General features: G+C 37.0%; 2 protein-coding genes across 2 annotated transcripts; one reads left to right on the top strand and one right to left on the bottom strand.

Annotated features, from left to right (window-relative positions):
• Window positions 1–1,394: 1,394 nt before the first annotated feature.
• LOC6651056 (UDP-glycosyltransferase UGT5) lies at window positions 1,395–3,141 on the top strand. The gene is made up of 2 exons (XM_023180104.2): window positions 1,395–1,658; window positions 1,726–3,141. Exons 1-2 carry the CDS (start codon window positions 1,409–1,411, stop codon window positions 3,048–3,050), a joined length of 1,575 nt encoding a protein of 524 aa, XP_023035872.1. The 5' UTR covers window positions 1,395–1,408; the 3' UTR covers window positions 3,051–3,141.
• A 9,834-nt stretch (window positions 3,142–12,975) lies between these two features.
• LOC6651515 lies at window positions 12,976–14,151 on the bottom strand. The gene is made up of 2 exons (XM_002073154.4): window positions 14,048–14,151; window positions 12,976–13,993 (listed from the first exon to the last, which is right to left on the bottom strand). Exons 1-2 carry the CDS (start codon window positions 14,056–14,058, stop codon window positions 13,039–13,041), a joined length of 966 nt encoding a protein of 321 aa, XP_002073190.2. The 5' UTR covers window positions 14,059–14,151; the 3' UTR covers window positions 12,976–13,038.
• Window positions 14,152–14,460: the final 309 nt, after the last annotated feature.

Below are 14,460 nucleotides of genomic sequence, written 5' to 3'. Positions count from 1 at the left end.
ATGGAATCAACCTTCATCCCACCCCCCATTAAGCTCGACACACAAAAGGACAAAAGCCATAACAATTATTCTTAAACATCTTTCGATGACCAAACAAAACACTTGTAGAGCTCTCTACACATGCCTAAGAGGTAAGCAGTAGGAAAAAATAGAATGAAAATTTGCTAACCAACCTACCACTCAACGAAAGAGTCCCAACAAAAGGGAAAAAAGGTACATTCACCAGTTTTTTTTGTGTTTAAATAATCAGGCAACTTAATTGAATCAAGTTGCAAGGCGATTCAATGGGTCAAAAAAATGATGAAAAAGACAGTTGGTAAGAACGAAAGGAAAGGGAACTGAGGCAAGGCATAATAAACGACCAAAGAAAAGGCCACCACAAGAAAATACACAAGAAACAACAAAAACTTGAACAATAAGAACAAGTAAAAACCCGCAAACAGCAACAAGAAACGAAATAATAAAAAAAAAGAAAAGGAGTGAGCAAATAAATTGAAGTGAAAACAAATAACCCAAAAAAAAAAACCCAAGCAAAGGGAGAGTTATGGGTAGAACTGTGGTGTGGGAAAACGGGTTCGGCTAAAGGGTACCTCAACTTTCCATCAGGAACAACTTCACCTTATTTATAAATTAACAGTAACAATTTTTCCCGCCGGACATACACTTAAAAATTTTCGTGCATAAAAGTTTAATATTTTTTTTTTCTGCCTCCGAACTTGCGGTTTCGTTGCTTTCTTTTGACCATTCTTATTCTCATTCTCATTCTGGTGTTCTGTTCGGTTTGTGAGTCTGTGGGGGAAAGGAAACCCTGACAAGGTCCTTTTGCCGTCGCTTAAGCAAATAATTTCTTTTCTTAGGCAAGAAAGAAGGAGAAGAAAGCTTTGGCTTTTATGCTTGGACGGTTGTGCCTCCGATTCCCCCATACCATTTACATCCTCAACCTTATTCACAACCTAGCTTGGTTTCCACTGAAACCTACGTCCTGTTGCGCGTAATTTTTTTGTTGTTTTTGTTTTGTGTTTTTCTTCCATTTTTTTTTCTGCCCTGTCCTAGCTTCTTGTTTGGCCTGCAATTCTCACGCAGAGAAAACACCCACAACCATGCATAGTCATACACTTCAGGGAACTTACCTAGCAAGATATTTAAAACCAATTTACTAAAGCATACTTTAAGGTGCTTCTTACCAAATATTAAATTTAGCTTTGTCATCATTGAAAGAGCAAAATCTAAAACTATATTTACTTGGTCACTGTGATATATGTAGTCAGAAATGTTTCAGAATGATTGCGATAAGCTCACTCATAGAAGCTTTTCTAGAGAGAAAAAGCTCATGATCAGTTCATATAATGGGAAGCACATCGTTTGTTTTCCTCAGTGATAGCTATTGTGTGATCGTGAAACCTTAATCATGAGGCTGCCGTTTCTTTTGATTACCCTGACCATAGTGATGCTTAGCATCGATACTGTGCCAACAGAAAGTGCTAAAATTTTGGTAACTTTGCCATTTCCTGGTAGATCGCAATACATATTCATTGAGGCGTATCTAAAGGCATTGGCTGCCAAAGGACATCAGTTAACTGTGATCAATGCTTTTAAGAACAAGCCAACACCCAATATACGTTTCATAGAGGCTACAAAGATTCAAGAGCATTTTGCTGGTAAGAGATAGCATTATCACGTTAAAAAAGTTTGAATGAAAAAACATTATTTCAAATTATTTTCTAGAGTTGCTGGGCAATTTAGGAGGGGCTCCTACATTTTGGCAAGAGCTCAGCGGCTTAGAAGATATTCTAATCGAGGTCATGCAATGCACTTTGGATGACGAGGGTGTTCAGAAGTTATTGAATTCGGGCGAAACGTTTGATTTGGTGATCTCAGAAATGCTACAAACAGAGCCGTTGTATGCCTTTGGTCAACATTTTAATGCCACATTAATGGGATTCTCTAGCTATGGCAATGATCATCGCATTGATGAAATAATGGGTAACATATCGCCGTTATCTTATAATCCATCGATTCTCTCGCCACGAACTGATCGTATGACTTTCTGGGAACGTTTGAGCAATCACTACGAATACATAGTTGAATCTCTTCACCGTTCTGTTGTCCACCTGCCTCGAATGAGGAAAATGATTGCGAAATATTTCCCCGAATCTAAGAAAACGATGGAAGAGATTTTGGATAGTTTTACCTTAATGCTATTGGGCCAGCATTTCACTTTGAGCTACCCACGTTCATATATGCCGAATATGATTGAGGTGGGAGGCTTACATATTGCCCACAAGCCCAAACCTTTACCCAAGGATATTAAGGAGTTCATTGAGACAGCCTCTGATGGAGTCATCTACTTCTCCATGGGTTCAAATGTCAAAAGCAAAGATCTAGGCGAGGGGACTATAAAAACTTTGCTCACAGTCTTTAGTGGACTTAAGCAGAGAGTTTTATGGAAATTTGAAAATGATGAACTACCTGGCAAGCCGAATAATGTCTTCATCAGCAAATGGTTTCCCCAACCCGATATTCTGGCCCATCCGAATGTGAAATTGTTTATTACCCATGGTGGACTCTTAAGCTCTACGGAGAGTGTCTACTTTGGTAAACCATTATTGGGTCTGCCCGTTTTCTTTGACCAGCATATGAATGTGCAGCGAGCTAGCCGCATGGGTTTCGGTCTTGGTTTAGATCTGCATAATCTAAATGCTAAAGAAATATCCGAAACCATTCACACACTGCTTACCACACCAAGTTATACTCGGAACGCTGCTCTAATTGCCGAGCGCTACCGTGATCAACCAGAACCTGCTCTGGATCGTGCTATCTGGTGGACTGAATATATTCTTCGACAAAAAGGTGCCCCACATATGCGAGCCGCTCCCAGAGATATGAATTTCATTCAACATCGCAGTCTCGATACACTAGCTATTCTCTTGGTCGTTCCCCTGGCTCTAGTGCTTATATCTTCATGTATTATCATTCGTCTTATCCGATACGTACTTGGTGGTAAATCCAAAAGTAGTTCTAATCAGCATAAGAAGAAGAAGAAGCATTAAAATGTAATTCATAGACGACAGAATATGTGTTGTCGAGAAGCTTATCAATTGATTATAAAAAAATTATAAACATAAATTATTTCGAAACAGACCAGTAGATCTTATCAGCGTTTAGTTAAGTGGGTGCTATTAAATCTAAGTGTTCGAGCTGATGAAATTCTCGGGGAATACTTTGAAATACACATAATAATCTAATTGTGTTTGAACCTAAAAATTGCTTGTTATTAATTTTCGTAATTTTCAATTATCTTATTTTTTTTGACCTTAATGTTCTTTTCTGTTAATACATTTATGTTATTTGTTGTGTCTTTACTGTTTCTTCATTATACCCTTGCAAAAAGGGTATATTAATTTTGGTCAAAAGTGTGCAACGCATAGAAGGAAGCATTTCCGACCATATAAAGTATATATATTTTTGATCAGCATGACGAGACGAGTTTATATAGCCATGTCCGTCCGTCCGTCCGTCCGTCCGTCTGTCCGTCCGTCTGTCCGTCTGTCCGTCCGTCTGGATCAACGCAAACTCCTCCTAGACCGTTGGAGCTACAGAGCTGCATGTATGCTTGTATATACTGCAGGCGTTGTATATCTCGGATTCAGCCGGATAGGATCACTATATCATATAGCTCCCATACAAAAGGCAAAGTCACGAACAGTGACTTTTCTTAATAACTTCGTTATTTTCTGAGCTATTGTCATGAAATTTAATATTAGTGAGTTAATTACACATATAAACGACTGTGCCATTTGATCAAGATCGGGTGACTATATCATATAGCTCCCATAGGAACTATCTTTCGAAAACAGTGACTTTTGTTAATAACTTCGTCACTTTTGACGCGATTGCTTTTAAATTAAACATTTGTTAGTTTAATATATCTGTTAATGACTGTGCCGAATTTGATAAAGATCGGGTTACTATATCATATAGCTCCCATAGGAACGATCGGTGGAAAACAGTGACTTTGATCAATATCTTAGTTTTTTCCTATGCTAAGATTGTAGGCCGTTCTTTCGCAAACATTAGCCTTTTTAGCTTAAACGTTTTTCCACTTTGAAGGCTATAGGTAAGGGAAGAGTTACCAAAAATGTTGCAAGGGTATACAAACTTTGACGCGGTCGAAGTTAGCCCCGGCCCTCTGGTTTTGTTTGTCTATTCTGTATTAAACTATTGTTACCCCTACTCCTATTATAATTTGTTTTATGTGTCTATTTGGAAAAAAAACCTGTTAATTGTTTTAGTTTTATACCCTTGTAGAGGGTATTATACAATTACTCAAACGTTTGTACGGCAAAGAAAAGGGTTGACATGAATCAAAAAAAAGACATTGAAAAAGGAAAAAGTCTTTAAAAAACAAGCAATTAAAACAGAATTATTGAAATTGAATGTGGGAATTTAAGAATTTGTCATTTCTCTCCTAAACTTGACTTTAGTTTTCTATCTGTATCGACAACAATATAAATCTGTATTTTCTGTGAAATTACAAGTTTTTCTTGCATTTGAAGATAAGCATTACATTCAAGCGGCTTATCAGTTTTGTATATTATCTCTAAAAATACATATAAAAATTTGTTCACACACATTAAAGATTTTTTTGTTAATTTCTCTCATAGTATTACAGAAGAGAAATCTATGACAGTTTTCTATCGGCTCTTAGCGCGCTTTATTTCTCTTTCTCTCTCTTATTTCTTCTCTTAATTGTGCAGCATATGATGACAAACGAGATTAATCAAATTGGCATTGACAATATTTTATTTATTAATAGAACGCTTCACATTTTCATTATAAAAAATTTGTTTGGCAACAGTATAACTTGATAACAACAAACTCTTTACATAGCTGTATCTTAATTGCGGCTAAGGTTTTTGCCATTTTGTTTTGCTTATTTTTGGTCCCTGCCTGCTGCTGTCCTGGACACGCCTTAAATCACTGGCTTTTTATCAACTTCAACTTGAAACAAAAATTCAAATGTTTTGCTCTTTCTTTTTTCTGGTATCCCCTAACAACTGAGACCAAAAACAAAAAGGTAGAGAGGAGGAGGGCAGACCAAAGTGAAAAGCAAAAAAAAGAAAACAGAAACCTGTCCCTAGCCACTTTGCACTAAGTACTCACACAAAATTCCGTTTGAAGTTTTTGGTACCTGGCCACACCTGGCCATCTACTAGTACTACACCCCACATCGTACCTTCTCTACCCCCTTGGTTCCTCTTTTTAGATACATGTACGCCGCGCTCGGCTTGTAAATTGTATCCGTTTCAGGCACATAAATTGTTGTCAACTTCCGTTGGCTACGACAACGTCGTCGTCGTCGACGTCGTTGTAGTCGTAGTCGACATTGGTGTCGTTGTAGGTGCCAGCACTGACCACTTCTGTACTCTCAGTTCTATGAATCTCTCCGTCTCTTGGTCTTTTGCTCTTTTCTCTTTCTATCTCGCAGGCTCCCAAACATACGTTGAGACTTGAGAGCATACGCCATAGCCATAGCCATAGCTGGGTTGTCTCTATATTTTTTCTTTCGTTCTCACTCTCCTCTGCTTGGCCAACTTTTGCTGGCCATGTTTTTTGGTATTTTTGGTCGTTCATTTTTTGTTTTTTTTTTTTTTTTAGTCTTTACCTGCTACTCGATGCAGCTACCAACTCCAACGTAATTGAATTTTTAATCTCGTTTATAGTCAAGTGATCTCTGGCATACACTCCCGGTGTACAACTGCGCATATTTTACGTGCCCGGTGCCCAGTTGCCTGCCCACTTTGCGTTTGCCGTTCTGGGTCCTGATTCTCGGGTCCAGGGTAAGTTTTATGCTTGATACTGCTGCTGGAAAAAAAACCTATGCCCTCTCTATGCCAAAGCAGGAGCAAATAGTCGCTAGAACCACCCAGTGCAAATAAAGTTTTCCATGGCTCATAATGAGCGCTCGTCGTTATGCTAAATAGTTGGCATAAAAATGTCCAACTTTTTTGGCCACCCGCCCTCCCCCTTTTTGGACACCCTACCTCTGACGAAATTGCATATTCTCACTTAAAAATACGTCTACCTCCTTACATACATATGTACATATATCATATAGTGAACAAAGAGCTTTAAATAACCAGTTGGCATATAAGTTACAGAGTGTGGAACTATGCAAATGTTTTAATGAAGTTATGCGATTATGATGAGAGAAATTAACCCCCAAAAAACTCAACCAACTCAACTCAACTAAAAACTAAACTGAACTAAACTGATTTGAGAATGGGGGAAAAGAGAATGGCTTTAGGTTAAGGAAATTTTATGGGGCGGGGTTTACCATTTTGGGAGGCTGCCGTGTCAAAGGCGTGTAACGTGTGCATCATTAACTTGGTTACGTGAGTCGGGTAACGTTCAATTAAGGCTTAATTATAAGCAGTAGCTGCTGCATTGCATACTTTTTGGAGTGACACAGTTTTTCTTTAGCATCGCAAGTCAAGTTAAAGACGGCACTTTTTAAGGCTTAGGGGTAATAGAGGGTTAAGGGTGCACCTACTTAATTATCGTATTTAACCAACGTGGTTAAACCAACGTTTATATAAACGTGCTTTCGATTTATAAAGTCAATATGATAGCTTTACTTGTCTGTTGAACCAAATTATAAATCAAAAGCCCAAACTGCAGTAAACTGCGAGACGAATTATACATCAAAAACTTCTCAAGTTGTCTTCAATTATGATTAAAGAGAGGCCTAACGAACTGTAAATATATGTGAAATATGATTTCCTCAGTATTAAACCGAATGTTGTATTCAAATTATAGGTTCAGGTCAGTTCTTACCCGAAATATTGATGCTAACAATGCTGGTTTTGCCTGAGCCTTGTTTGATTTTCATTAAAACCACTCAGTCGTTATGCTTATCTTAATTATGAGATTTTGCAAGGGCAGGGCGCAAGTCATTGCAAGTGTATAATGCTATATATATGTATATGTTGTCTGTCTGTTGTTGATATGCAAATGTTTGTGGCTTTTGTGCAGTTTCAATGCAATGCAATGAAATTTCTCGGTCAAAATGGTCAAGCTTTCTGAGTATACCATTCTCCGGCTGTTGCCATTACTGCTTCTACTCCTTCCCAATTGTGCGCAATTTTTTAACTGCAATAATTATACGGCAATTAGCCAAAATGTTCAATAATGCAGCTAGCATCTAACAGCCAGCAGCTGCATCGTCGCCGTCGTCGTCGTCGTCGTTGTTGGCCGTTACAATTTTTGACTGCACTCGGTAAAACTTCTAATTGCCATTAGCGCACTTTACTTTTACTTCTACTGCTGTCAGGGGTGGGTGTCAGTGGTGTGTATGGGGTTTAGGGTTTAGGGGATTTCTTTTTTTTTTTTTTTTTTTTTTTTGGTGTTGGTGATAGTCCTGCTTCTGGTGATGGTGGCTGTCGGCTGGTATAGGGGCAGGTGAGCTCGTAATTAGACCGCGCCGTTAGCTGCCGCTTGGCTTGGTTTTGGTTTCACTGGGTTTGGTTCGCCTGGCTGTCTGTAATTTAGTACTAATGGCGCACTTAAAGTGCAGGCAATTATTGTAGACCTATGCTGGTAAGAGAGGGTATACATATCTCTCTCTCTCTCTCTCTCTTCTTCTTCTCTGTGAAGTCTCAGCACTCACAGTTCGCGCTCGAGTGGTTTCAATAACAGCAACTACAGCACTGAGGTGCAATTGCAGGTATTGTGCCTAGTTTATGTGAAATTGAAGAGAGCTCGTTGAATGGCTGCATCGTTGCCTGATTGGCGCTGGCTTAGTAATGGCTGATAGTTGCGTATAGTTGCCGCTTCTGACACACCACTCAAATAAGGACCACTTGAGATAACAATTTATACGTTTTAACTTCTTCAACTTACGTATTTGCCACCAAGTTGAAATTGTAATTAAAAAGACAATAAAATGATTTATAAAAGAATATTTTTTAAAAGTACCTACTCATAAATCTTTAACATTTTTAATCTCTATTCACTGTTAATTTTCCAATATCTGCTTAAAAAACTCATTAAACCTCAACTTAAATTTTTCCAAAGCCTTTTCCAAGCCTTTAATGATTATTTTCAAACGTTTTTTTCTGGAAAATATTCTTTAATCTCGCCGGGATTTTAAATATCGCGTAGTTAAGACTATTTGGAACGAAAAAAAAAAAATGGAAAAACTATCAAAATACCAAACAATGAAATATCGTTACATAAAAAAAGCCAAAAAATAGCAACTTGCTGTACTCTTTGCTATCCTCACACAAAAGTGTCAGTCAAATAAATCTTACAGAGCAAAAGTTTGAAATACTAACACATACACACACACGAACATTTGAGGGCCTGGCAATTTACACTTACATTGTTGGTGGACCGACAATCAGTCTATAACTGGGCTTTTATATGCCAGTTCGCGCACACTGGAGACTAATGCCACGACGCTATCACCAAAAAAATAGTACTAGGTATAAAAAGCAAGCATTGTGAAAAAAGGAAAATACTCTACGAAATAGAAAAACCAAACTATATGCATTGCCTTAAAAAATGAAATTTGGCGGCGAATCGGGCATACCCTGCACCCAGTTTATATGGCGTAGTAGCGAAAACTAGTGGCCAACTGTGCCTTCGTTCTCAGTTAAAATTAATTTTGCTGTACAATACGAGAGTCAGATAGATAACATTATAAACAAACCGCTTCTTTCTATAAGATATAAGCGATTAGATAACTTTACAATATCTACGAAAAGAGTATATGAAGTTGCTAGTGTCTGAGTGCGAGTGGCATGTCTTGATTTGCATAAGCCTCGATGCACTCTCATATAGTACTCATATATTGGTGTTTTTCCCCATTCCCTGTCCTTTTCCATTTTTTTAGGGATTTTATGACAGCGACAATCGATGGTTAGTTGGAAGCCATGGCACTGGCTCGTTCCTCGATGTTTGGGGAGCCATCAATCAAAATTTCATGTGGCCGAACAATGGCAAGATTCTTGGCAGGAAGAATGGCTTCAAAAAGCAATTGCTGGTTTTCGCTTAATTAAAATTCATGTGCTTCGTATTTTCTGTATAAATAAAAATTTTTCCTACTGCCAGTCAATGGGGATTAATAAAAATCGATAGGCAATAGGGATAAATCTACTACATATAAATTGTAAGGTTTTGCACCAAGATTATAAAAGCAAAATTGTTGTTAAATTTTTTTTACATTAAAGTTTTCAAAAATAAAATTTAAATTAAAAATTAAATTCAAATTTAAATTAAAGCTCAAAAAATTGCAACACAAATCAATATTTTTACCAAGCTTAGATAACCTGAGATTGGTTTTTAATTTAATTTGAATATTTTGCACAATTATTAAATCTTAAAAAAGGACTTAATTGTTTTATTGAATGTTAAATTAAAGAGAAAATTTTATTTAATTAATATGTCAAAAGGTTATGTCGAAAGTTACACTTTTTGTTATTTACATATTTCTTTTTGTCGTTTGTATTTCATTTTACTCGTTTGAACTTTGTGTAAAAGTTTTTGCATTCAATATATTGCTTCGATTTTGTTGTGTGTGTGTGTGTGTGCTTTTTCCATTTCTTTCTTTCTCTTCATCTGTTCGATGGGTTGTCGTTGGCAATGGCGAAGCACCCAAAGCGCTCATAAATCAAAAAAAGCTGTTGTTTGCTTACAGGCGGCATATACACATATATGTATGTATGTACATATATAGATATATATTCGTTTGTTTATATCTGTGTGTGTGTGTGTGTGTGTGATGTGTGTATAAATCACAAAGCATGTCCTTTGCCAATACAAACACAATTGAGCATGCATATGCAACAGCGGCGTGTGTGTATGAGAGCAAAAGGAAAGGCAACAAACACCACGTAGTCAAAGAAATTGCGTTAAAAAATTTGATTAAAAAGTTTGTCGCCGCCGTCGTTCTTTTTTTTCATTCTTTCTTTTACATGCCTCTGTATGTGAGTGTCACAGACACTAGCCATTGTGCTTATCAATGGACAGCCGGCCATTCCACTCACACCTCCCCCCAAAAGACCATCACCTCCTCCCGACTGTACCACAAACCAGGCGCATGTTATAAATCTTTCAAAAGCCAAACAAACCAGGCAAGAATTCAATTTTACAACTGACATCTGTGACAAGGCAACCGACCACAAAGCAACTTGGCACAGGTTTTTACTTCTGTTATTTGCCTCTGTCCGTCGTCGACGTCGTCGACGTCGTCTTCCTTCATCTTGGTCCTCTTGTGGTCAGTGTAAAGGACACAAAACCTGTTTATAATTAGTGAAAGAGAACAGTAAAACCTTGTCAATTGCAAATGTGCCAATGTGGTAAATGCAAAAAGTGAGAAAGTTTCGAACTGTCACACCTGTACATCGTTTCCACGTTGGTTCGTATGAGCAATTAAAAGTTTTTACTCATTTTCGAAAATTGTTCACTTTTCCCGACACCCAATTCCTTCGTTCGTTTCTCGCCCTCCATTTTTATTCAACTGTTAGAAAATTTTGTTGTAATTGTCCTTGTAACTCATTTGTGTCAGCAGCTGCTTAATGACAAAGGTTGAGAGGGTCTATGGTTGAAGGGGATTGGTGTGAATAAGGATCATACAGAGAGGGTGTTGCAGCAGCAAGTTCAAGGCTGTGCGATGGCAAATGTGATGCTAACAAGCATTTTCCTACTCATATCCTACAAAGAGTTTTTCAAACAAAGAAAAAAAAAGAAAGAAATGGTAGGAAAATCCGTAAAAATAAATTGTCATTCCAATTGTTAGCCTGGACCAAAAACCTATAGAAGAAAAACCTAAAAAGACAATGTAAACTTTGTGGTTCAACTTTTTTTTTTTGTTTGTTTTAGAAGTGACCCTGACTTTATGCTCCAATTTCGTACTTCAGTAATCAGCAGAGGCAATCAGTTTAATATATATCTCTGTATATATAGCTTTTTAATGCACTTGACTATCATCAGCGTTATCATTATTCGCTGTCGGCTGCCACTTTAATTTATCCTTGGATGTCGCTCTTGTATCGCCTGCGTATGGAATGATGAGTAAATATATACATATATATGCGAATTCGTCAACAACTTTCACAGAAATAGGAGAGAGAATAAGAGAGAGAGAGGGAGCCAACAGGGATCCTTTGTGCCGAGTTCTGTGTTCAGTTCTGTTCTGTGTAATTGAAATCGCATCGAGACGTGAAATGAAACGTAAAGTCATCGAATCAATTGAAATGAAAATTAAATTAAATGCATGCGCTCATACATTTATTCATATGCCTGCAAACACACATATATATATGGAGGCATACACACGGACACACATAGCTATACACACACAACCTCATTCTCATCCTTATCCTCATCGTCGTGCACATAAACTCAATCTTAATTAAACACAGACACGCATATTGAGTTCCTTGAAAGGCAAAAGCAATGTGTGACTGTAAGTAAAAGGCGTTGAAAAAGAGAGCGAAAGAGTGGGAAAGGTTGAGGAAAAGCATGAGAGTGTATGTATGTCTGGGAAAAAAGTCTGACATAAAAAAGAGTGTGAATGAGATTTTGCTTTTCAGCATAAAATTCTGATTCTGATGACTGGCAATATCGCCAACAAAAATAAGGAAAGAAAAGAAAAAAACAACAAAACCAATCATCAGTATATACCAAATTCTTTTTCAGTGATATATGTATTTCTTCAATTGATACGGCTGGGAGTGAATAATATTTATGGAATATCTTATTGAGATGCTAAGTAAAATTGCAGCATAATAAAAAACTAACAATAAGATATAATAATAGATATCTAAAAAATATGTTGGAATAAAAATTACAAAACTGCTTTTTGCATATCGATTCCAATAATTATTAGACAACTAAATTTGATTGTTTCTACAGCTTTGTCTCTATTATTAACAACTACTAAAATTAAATTGATAACAAAATTTAGAGACGTCCAATTGGCCAATTGGTCACAAATAAAATTAACATATCCCAAATCCGCTACTAACTATTAAAATATTCCAAAATGCGGGAGTAATTCGTTCATTGCATAAAATAAATCCAATCTATAAACAAAAATTTGCATTTGGGCTTATAATTAAAATTCTTGATAATTTTGAAACATTTGTCGGCTGTACACACATGCCTAATGACTCTTTGGCATGGATATGGAAAATGAATGTTGAAAACTTTCCAACAAGCTAAAAGATTCACCACTCACTCTTCTCGCCAAGGCTATGGGTTTTACACATAGATTGTTGATTCCTTTAGTTTAAAAGAAATCTACATTTTGGCATAAGTTTTCCTGAGCTTTGATGATTGATTGATCGATTATTTTGTTAAATGAATGACAAAATATTACACATTTCAATGCTAATTGAGCGTAAAGTTTTTACATCATGACATAATACATTCTTTTAAGATGTACAATTATTCATTTTTCATGATGATTTTTTTAGATTTTGATGATAGATGTTTCCTTTTGGAAAATTCAATCCTTTAAAAATTTAATTAAGAGGTAAGAAAAATCATAAAATCATAGCTTGAGCAAAAGCGGACAGGAACCTATTTTAAAACGAGGTATTTATTTTCTAAAATATTTTAAAAAATACCCACATATAAATACAAACTTTTCTTTTAACCATAAATAACCATAAGAGCTGTTGGGAATTTTCACCACTTGAGTCCCGCTTGTGAAGATTCGTCAACCAATACCAATACTAAATTTCCAATATGAATAAAATGATTTACTCCTCACCCCCATTAATTTCGAACTACATCCATGTTTTGCGCAAATCAAATCCATGTCCAGCCAATCGTTCCATAATCTTATGACATTGCGAAAAAAGAAAGTGAGAGAACGAGACCAAGACCAGATAATGTCATTAGGAGGCAATCGCATTTGCCTGAACGTATGACATGTGTGTCCAGTTGAGGATGCAAAAGTGAAACTAATTTTCCACTCTGTGGCACAATTTCATTTAAAGTGATAAAACATACACAATATACATATATTTAAGTATCAGTTTTTGTATCATTCGGAGTGGTGGATGCATCTTTAGAACTTAATTTAAGATCAATGGCTTTTAATTCTTCCTTTAGTTTTCTATAATTAACCTTCTCGGGGCTATTTGTTGTTGCATCTGCATCGTTTGCCTCCAGATCCTCTGAATCGTCCAGATCATCAAGAATTATTTCTTGATTGGCTGTATATCCGGTTTCTGTCATATCTACAACTTTCTTTGCATCGTCACCCCATTGCAGTCCAAGTAAAGCGGCTGTGAGCAACACAGACAAAGCCAGGGCTACGTAGCCCGTGGCATAGATTTGGGGTTTAGTCAAAAATATATTAAAATGCCAAAGCAAGTGACGTGCCCCAGCCACCAAATGATAGGAAAATGGAAAAACTAACATAAATTTAGCCGCATTAACAATAGATCGCTTACAATCGCACTCCTCGAGCTTGGCGGCCCAATCGCCTAGACTTCGAGTGCCAAAGAAACCCAGGATACCCACAGCCCAAACACAAAGCGCCAGAAAGAATCCTGTCATACGTAATGAAATTGACATAACTGAGGTCAATTCTCTCTTGTAGATGCTGAGACATGGCGACAAATGGCGCCCCAGATTAATGTTTCTTTCGAAATAGTTGACAGCAGATCCGTATACGGCTGGAACGATTTTCATAGCGATAGGAGAGTATCCCATATGGGGACCATCTGAATGACCGCCAGAACCACTAGAATTATTTGATTTACCTTCATCGTTAGTCTTCTTGTCTTTCTTATTCTGATACTGTTTATTTATTTCTTTCCTTATCTCATTTGCTTTATCCTTCGCCTTATTGGTTAATTTATCCTTTGAATGCTCATAACGACTGGCTAAAAGCTGAGGATTACCCAGCTCTTGCCTGGCAGTCAACAAAGGTCTTTGACTTAGGACCCGATGGATACCGCGTGTCAAAAAGCGCCTAATGAAAAATTAAAATGCCTATTTCTCAAACATTATGCTAATTGATACTCACATGTTGTACATTTTCAATAGAAAATTTGCTTCAAGTTTAAGACGAAATATGTTTTTTGAGAGAGAGCTGAATTGTGGAAGACAAATGCCAGTTAGATATTTGATATTAATTTCTCAGCATATTTTGGTTATTAGGAAAATTAGCCAAGCAATCTGAAAAGTTCATCATTAAAGTTTTTAAGGTAATTAGTAGAGTAGGGCCAGTAAAACTCTAAAGAACTTTTGCAACAATTTTTGAATAGGCACACCTGCCACTTGCCACTTGCTACTTGCCACTCGAAAGCAATTTGGTTAGCCGATTTTGTGTGTTTGTGTATGCGTGCAACAAATGCGGCTGCAACTTGTGGCCAACTTTTTGCCCAAGCCGCACGCAACTGTGAAATGAGTTCAAGGCTTTTGCTATGCCTCTAATTT

Source organism: Drosophila willistoni, chromosome 3R (assembly GCF_018902025.1).
Source record: "Drosophila willistoni isolate 14030-0811.24 chromosome 3R, UCI_dwil_1.1, whole genome shotgun sequence".
NCBI lineage: Eukaryota > Metazoa > Arthropoda > Insecta > Diptera > Drosophilidae > Drosophila > Drosophila willistoni.
The sequence above is the reverse complement of the archived record's forward strand: the minus strand, read 5'-3'. Positions and strand labels throughout refer to the sequence as shown.

Coding starts and splice junctions, on each gene's coding strand:
- LOC6651056 (XM_023180104.2), top strand. CDS start 1,409: ATGAGGCTGCCGTTTCTTTTGATTACCCTGACCATAGTGATGCTTAGC. Junction 1,659..1,725: donor GATTCAAGAGCATTTTGCTG/GTAAGAGATAGC, acceptor ATTATTTTCTAG/AGTTGCTGGGCAATTTAGGA.